This window comes from Silene latifolia, chromosome 6 (genome assembly GCF_048544455.1).
Source record: "Silene latifolia isolate original U9 population chromosome 6, ASM4854445v1, whole genome shotgun sequence".
NCBI lineage: Eukaryota > Viridiplantae > Streptophyta > Magnoliopsida > Caryophyllales > Caryophyllaceae > Silene > Silene latifolia.
Genome location: NC_133531.1, coordinates 1,329,277 through 1,337,600, shown reverse-complemented (window position 1 = coordinate 1,337,600; position 8,324 = coordinate 1,329,277). Strand labels below are relative to the sequence as shown.

Sequence of the window (8,324 nt, the reverse complement as noted above, 5' to 3'; positions counted from 1 at the left end):
ACGTCAACTAGCTAGCTTAATTGATAAAGTAAGAAGTAGTGGTGCTTTTTCATGTATAATTGTCAGTAATGAACATTTGATCACTTGTTTAAGAAATTAGAGACATCAGCAATCACAATCTCATATTGTCGATTACACTTCATATTTCGTAGTCTTTAATTATTCTTGGTGTTGATCTAAAGTGCGGTTTACCCATGATTTAGGTATTTGGAATAGTGGACAATTTAATAGCAATAGTGAAGACAATTTTAATAGCTAGACCTTCTTAAATTTATGTTGAATACTCCAGACAAAACTCGATTCATATTCTACTTGTGTGAGTGAGATTCAAATTGGACCATTATATGTTCGAATTTCAATATGATTAAAAGAAAAACATCCAACTCATACGACGAACTTTGTAAAAAAAAAAATCAGTCTTTTAACTCGAATTAGATGAATTTCGATTGAAATCAATTTGTCTCAAATTGTTTTTATACAGCTTAAATTAAAGTCATTATCACTAGTCTTTGATCAAATATTAATTTAAACATTTTAATTCGACAATCCGATTTTTAAAATTGAAACTTATTTTCACAATAAAAGGTTAAGGAAACAAATTCAAATCGAGAACGGATTTTCTGTTCCATTTTCGTACTCATGGTCCTATCCGGCCGCCCCTTCCACCACAACACAGTACCACACCACCAAAACTGAGGACAGTGACAACTTAAACCCCAGCTAACCTGTCAAAGGAGCCATCACTCCTAACATAAAGACATTTTTACCAAATTGAGAGCAATTTTTGTAGGGACAAATTAAAAGATTTAATGAAAAAGATACTTTTTCTATTTTACTTTCTTGTTCATTGGATATTTTTGCTTTTTACTGTATCATTTTCTGTGGGAAATTTGAATAGTGCCTGACTGCCTGTTTACTCTAGGGCGCCTATTGTAAAATTCCGTAATTATTGCATGAGACGATCTCATGCTGTAAAACGGTCTCATCGTGTAAAAGCGGCTCATTGTTAGTAATAAATGAATAGGTTTTTTTGACAAAAATAGACTGGTCTGACTGTATAAAACCGTCTTATTTTATAATTTGTGCGTGAAATTAGGTCAATTCCCACAAATGAAAACGGAGTAGTAGTTAAATTTGACCATCAATTTGAACACTATATTCATGTTGCCTTTCATGTGCTTCAACAATTATTATTGATGATTGTCTTGTAACTTGCGATTCCAGATCTTTATATTCTGACAGTAATATGGCCTTTCACGGTTGTTGAGAGACTAATTGTGACATTAATCACGTGTTTGTCTCAAACTTATGCTAAGTATACATACTTATGTTGGCCCTAGTCCTTAGTTGGAGCGGGTTAGGTAGAACTGTGACGGATAATGGAGCGGATATGAGTAGCAAAAATTGTACCTAACACAGTTGATTACAACCCTGTTCTTTTTGGAATAAGTTCAACTTTGATTCAGTTCAATTCGGTTCAATTCAACCATTTCAATTCAGTTTAGCTTCATTCAGCTAAAAAAAACAGCGCCTAAACTGAGTGATGATAGAGTTTGCATCATACCGGCCTTGTACCCACATACTCGTCAATGCTAAAACTTACGAAGTTTTTTATTAACTTCTTAGGTTATAATGACAAAATTAAAACTTTTAGAGAAATGGGTTAGTAGAGACGGAATAGTTTAGATCTTCATCCCGTTGGATAAGTATGGGTTGGAAAACTCCTACCCGTCAGTCCGCACACAGACAAGAGGATAGTTAGAGACGTAGAGTGCATTTTTTTTTTTTACGTTTACGGATGTGAAAAGTCTACATCTAGGTATCGTGTCTGCACCGCCCCAATGACATCCCTAGAACGTGACTCCGTGACTGAACCTCCAAAACAATCCGTACTAAACAATTTCTGTTTCAATTGCAGAACAGGCTGTAAATGAGGAACCCCTGCAGAAATTTCGTATCATAAACACACAAGCCAGCATTATACAGCAACCCTACCACCACAAGTCACAACCCAGAAACTCCCAACAAACACAACTCACATCACACCATTATTATAAACTTATTTTCTCATCATTTCCATTAATTTCAGCCTCCTTTTTCTTCTATATATTCCCAACTTATTTCTATCTCAAACCTCTTCCTCCTTCCTTCACTTCCTCTCATATTACTCTCTCTAATTACTTTCTTAATTAATCTCTTTATTTTCTTTTAAGCAACAAATTTCTGTCAAAATTTCTGCTATAATTAGTAAAATTTGCATTTTTTTTTTTCAATTTTTAGCAAAAACCCACATCCCTAACCTCATTTTTCTCTTAATTTTGCATCAAAGTTTGAATCTTTTTGAGATTTGAGCTATATAACAATAACCCACATCCCCAAATCTCAGTTTGAACTCAATTTTGCATCAAAAATTGAATCTTTTTGAGATTTTGATCAAAACCCACATCTCCAAATCTCAATTTTAATTCAAATTTGCATCAAAGTTGAAATCTTTTTGAGATTTTAATCAAAACCCACATCCCCAAATCTCAATTAAAATTCAATTTTGCATCAAAGATTGAATCTTTTTGAGATCTAAAAGCCCTTTTATTGCATTTCTAATTACAATTTAATGCAAAAAATTAAGCTAGATTTATTAATGTTTAAGATTAATTAATGACTCCAATTCTTAGTGAAGTTCTTCGTTCTGGGTTTATAATAAATTCTTCTCTTAGGCGCAGGACCCATTTAGTTCAATCTTTCTCTGTTTGCTTCCTTTATTGGTTTTATGTTTTTTCATGAATTAACCTTCTTTAATTAGCTTAATTAATTCTTAATTATCTTACATAATTTAGCATTTTTATTTTTATTAATTTTCTTCATCTGGGTCCTGTGTCCTACTAAATTTAGTATATTTATCGTAATTTAAATGGCAACATCAAGTGGAAACACAACATCAAGTTCAAATTTTGAAGGAGAACAACAACAAAATGTGGTGATATTAGATGAAAGAAAAAGGAAAAGAATGACATCGAATCGAGAATCAGCAAGAAGATCAAGAATGAAGAAACAACAACATGTTGATAATCTAACAACTCAAATTGCACAATTAAAAAGAGAGAATAATCAAATTGGTCAAACCATTGACTTTACAACACAACAATTCTTGAATGTTGAATCTCAAAATTGTGTTTTAAGGGCTCAAATGAATGAGCTTAGTCAAAGGCTTGAGTCACTTAATGGGATGATTAATGACATGAATGCCCTTAATGGTGTTGGAGCTTTAGAGAATGATTGTTTGGATTTGGGTGGCTTTGGTGATGATTTGGGTGATTTTGGAATTATGAATCATGGGTATTTTGGTAATTTTGGTCATAATATTGGTGGTGGTAATAATAGTCCTTGGGACTTGGGTTATTTGAACCAACCCATCCAATATTGATTTGTAGCAAGTCGAGGTGATCATAACGTCATTCAGAAATGTATTCAGCTCGTTGTTATGCTTGAGTAAGGCTTATTTGAGCCAACAAGCCATTCGATATTGATTAGTAGAGGGTCCGGTGACATAATGTCATTCAGAAATGTAATGCGTTGTTTGTTTTTATGCTTGAGTTAGATGAATCGATTAAATTAATAGTCCTCAAGCATTAGTGTTTGGCATTATTATTCTCCAATGGTAATTGTATTGGAATATTAGTTGGTGAAGGTTGTAGTCGGAGTTCAATGTATTTGATGCGTTTAGCTCCCATGATTATTGTATTGAAAATATTTAGTTAATGTCGGAGTTCAATGTATTTGATGCATTTTCAAGTATTATTAAATTGGAATCTATTTGTTTGGATTATGTAGTTTATAGAAATAGATTATCTTCTCGTATACTTTGTAATTTGTATAACATTTCACATCTCTTAAAATTTGAGAAATGATTAAAATTTATAGAATAAGATCGATCCATTTTATCATCAACAAGAAGTACTTAATTATCTTCTCATATACTTTGTACTGGTATAACATTTTTCACATCTCTTAAACTTTGAGAAATGATTAAAATTTATAGAATAAGATCGATCCATTTATCATCACAAATAGGATTATATATCCAGTTGTATACTTGTATATAGAGCATTGTACAACCAAAGTATAAGAATCTGAACTTATATGTATTTTTAGTTAACTAATTCAAAGTTTATATTTTTAATGTGTAAATAGATGAGTTCAGATACTTTCTAATAAAACTCATATTTTTTAACATAAATCTCAAATACTAGGGTAGAGCAAAAAATCCGATTATCCAAACCGATCTGATGATATCCTATCCGAATCCGATCCGAATTTTTGGATATCTAATCCGAAAGTTAAGTTTGGTTTGGATATCCGATCCGAAATCTTTGGTTTTGGTTTGGATATGGATATTAGGATTAAAACATTTGGATATCTGATCCGATCCGAAACTATAGTTTTCTAGTATAATTTCGAGAAAATACAATTTTATTTGATACAACAACTTTATTAATGTTTAAAATATTAAAAAAATATGTAACTGGTACTTAAAATTTATGTCGAGAACATTGGAGTAAGAATACTAAAGAAAATCATCTTGTAAGACGATGAATATAATCGTGTTTCAAACTTAATTTTAAAATAAAGTCAAAAGTATGGATATCTGATGGATATCCGCATCCGATCCGATTATTTTGGATACCCGAACATTGGATATCCGAGAAATTTGGTTTGAATATTGGATATCTAACTTCAGAATTTCTAATATGGATATTCGATCCGAACTAACACTTTGGATCGGATATCCGATCCGTGCTTTACCCTATCAAATACTTTATTACAAAACTCAGATTCTACCCCTGATACAACTAATTATATAGTTCATCAATCTTTCCCGGATTTATCGGGGAAGTGGTGATTGACCCCCATAATTTCGTGCAATTGTGAAATTAACCCCCATAACTTTCAATTGGAGTAATTTGGCCCCATAGCTTACATAATAAGTGAAATTAAACCCATTTATCAAAATCTCATGAGAAATTCAATTTATCATAACAAAAAGAGTAAGTAAAAATGGTTATATTTTTATGAAAAATACAAAATAAAAGTTTACAAAAAATAAATAAATAAAAGCATAAATTAGATAAAAAAATTAAAAATACATTACAAAAGCAAACAATTATTATTTTTATATAAAGTACAGGTTTTTCAATTTTTTTTTTTCAATTTTTATAAAAACTTTTAATTACAAAATATTTTGTTAGGTAGTTATGTTAAAATAAGAAATCGGAATAAAATATTTTTATGACAAAAAATATAAAAAATATAATAAAAGGGCAAAAAAATATTCAAAATCTTCTATTTTTCAACATTTCAAAAAAAACTCACATAAAATTGTTAATTTTTTTTTTTCAAAAAATCATACTGAATTACATACGTATGTAAAAAAAAGTTTAATTTTTTTTTTTGCAATTGAATGTTTTTTACAAAAATTATAAAAATAAGTTGAAAAAAAATCAGCACTTATATAAAAATAATAAATTGTTTAATTTTTGTAAAGTATTTTTAATTTTTTCTATCTAATTTATGCTAATTTTTTATTTTATTTTTGTAAACTTTTTTTTTTTGTATTTTTCATAAAAACATAACCAATTTACTTTTTTGATATGATAAATTGAATTTCTCGTGAGATTTTGATAAATGGGTTTAATTTCACTTATTATGTAAGTTATGGGGCCAAATTACTCCAATTGAAAGTTGTGGGGGTTAATTTCACAATTGAACAAAGTTATGGGGGTCAATCACCACTTTCCCGATTGACTTATCATCAACAAGAGGTTTAGGAAGATGCGGAAAAGAGGAGTAGGTGAGGTTAAAATTGAACATTATTTATCCTTTAATTTTGGATGACTACGCAAATAAAACTCGAGATGGTAAGTAGGTTAAAATTTGTGACTTATTGTACATGCAACATGCGGAAAAACGTAGCTACATTCAATGTGAGTCAGCCATTCAATGAGAAGTAAGTATGCTTTAAGACAACCTTATTCGTGATAAGTTTAAAACGGATTAAGTATATACCATAGGGAAAAGTAACAATAATTGCTTAATACAATCATCGATTTAATACAATCTACAAAGTACATACTTTATCGTTAATTTTGTTACTTAATTAAATTCAATGCATATGAGTAGTAGGCTACGACAACTAGACGATAGACGACATAGAATAGAAAACATAATCTGCTTAGTGGCGATAATAAGTAAAAATACAAACGTATTTATGTATATTACTTCATAATACTCCTTCCATTTTTATATACGGAGTAATGCGTAAATTTTACATTTTTCAATATCCCTCATACGTATTCTTAAGAGTGTAAACAAAAATTATTAAGCTAAGAAGGAGTAAAATTACATGCATAGAAGAAGTTGATTATGTCAAGAGTTGGTATTCTTTGGTAATCAATTTGTTTAATTGGTTTTGCTTTGGAGCGTAATTGACAATCATTGTTGCTAATGACTTTTGTCTTTTCCACACCAAACTTACATTAGTGTTTTGTTTGCCTTAAAAGTCACCATATTTATTTATTTATAATGAAACTATTAACCTCACTAAATATCCAATTTACAAGTATTCTATCCGTTTAAGTTATTTGTTTACTTTGTATGTTATTATGAGAATATTTTAATTAAAAGTAAATAAACAATTTAAACAGAGAAAGTATTTTCTATCGGACGCTACACAATTGTATATCGTAACCAATTTATATAAATATAAGCACAAAAGAACTTGGTATTTATGCTCTATTTGTCACGACTTTTCAGGTACCATTTTCGATTGGAGTAGCTTTTTTGACACAAATTTCAGGTAGCTTATTTTTTGGGAAATGTTTGGCAAGTAGCTTATTTGTCAAATAAGTTACCTCAAATGAAATGCTACCTATGGTAACATTTGAGATTTCAGGTACCTGATCCTAGTTTTTATTCTATTTTTACCTCTTCAATCTATAATATTAACAAATTATTACATCATTTTGCGTAATTTCACCAAAATAAGCTACTGTTTCAGTTAGTTTACCAAACATTTTTTTTATATAATCAGTTATCTTATCAGCTCCTAATTTTCTGTTAATTTTTCAGTTTTCAGGTACCTTTTCAAATTTTAAATATTTTTTCACCTAATTTTACCAAAGAGAGCCTTACTATCTTCATAAATATTATAATGAGTAAAATAGCAAACATTTTTTTTTTTTTAATAACATTTATGGTGCTAGCATGACTCAAAGCTTGGATTAATTTATGTATGGCTTTTGGAAAGAGTTAATAACACTAGTCATAACTCATAAGTTTATAACACACTAGCTTAACTTAACCATGACGTAAAATAAACCAAGAACCAATGAACAAGAATATATTTGGATAGCTAATCATCATCAATACTTAATCATACTTGTTATAACAAATGTGCGTTAACTTTACCAAAGTTTTCATGCTTACACACTTACACTTTTTCATAGAAAAAATCATAGTCTAATGGTGACGAACTATCATGATATACAATAGGTTATCTTTTTCCATATATTATAATGGTCTTACGCCTCATTTAAAAAAAGGGAATTAAACTTTATTGCCCCATGAAATTTGAAAATAATTGTGTATTCGTCGGTGTCTCATGTTCGTGTCTCATCTTATATCTCCCGCCCTCTTTTATTTGACACATCAACAATATTTTTTTTTTTTTTTTGTAAATTTCATAAGAGAAAGATGTGTCTGAAGGTAAAGATAATCATATATAAAATAAGACACGAAAATAGTCTAAATGAGCCTCTTTCATAGGACTATTGGAGTACTCCACAGTCCACACTCTATTAAACTTGGATTAAGTGTAATTTTTTATTTTTTTATATAAGATGTCATTAAACTATAACAACATAAAGAGACGTTCCCCTTTCAAGTGTAGAAGAGGTGTCAAAGATTTATTGCCACAAGATTTATGATAATGAGTATAAAATTGATTGTTATGAAATTGACAATTAAACTAGCAATATAAATGGCCAGATAATTTTGAAGCAATTATGCATAGTTTCTTACAATTTGAAATCAAATAATGGTGAATATTTAGCCCGCTCATTTATTTCAAATGGTTAAAACATAGGTAAATATTTCACGTAGGTTCTAACCCTAATACTTGTAATACTTCTTTTGCCCGAAACTATACTTTGCCGAGTCACATCAGTGGTGGTGCTAAAGGAGGACTAGCAGGGGAGTTCGCCATTATTAAAGACTGAAACTTTCGAAGTTTTTAGTTGAAATTTTCTATTATTTTTTAATTTACATTATGA

At 29.7% G+C, this 8,324-nt stretch overlaps 1 protein-coding gene across 1 annotated transcript; it reads left to right on the top strand.

Annotated features, from left to right (window-relative positions):
* The first annotated feature begins 1,979 nt into the window (after nt 1-1,979).
* LOC141585908 (bZIP transcription factor 44-like) lies at nt 1,980-3,823 on the top strand. Its single transcript, XM_074406983.1, has one exon. It carries the CDS (start codon nt 2,909-2,911, stop codon nt 3,419-3,421), a length of 513 nt encoding a protein of 170 aa, XP_074263084.1. The 5' UTR covers nt 1,980-2,908; the 3' UTR covers nt 3,422-3,823.
* Nucleotides 3,824-8,324: the final 4,501 nt, after the last annotated feature.

Coding starts and splice junctions, on each gene's coding strand:
- LOC141585908 (XM_074406983.1), top strand. CDS start 2,909: ATGGCAACATCAAGTGGAAACACAACATCAAGTTCAAATTTTGAAGGA.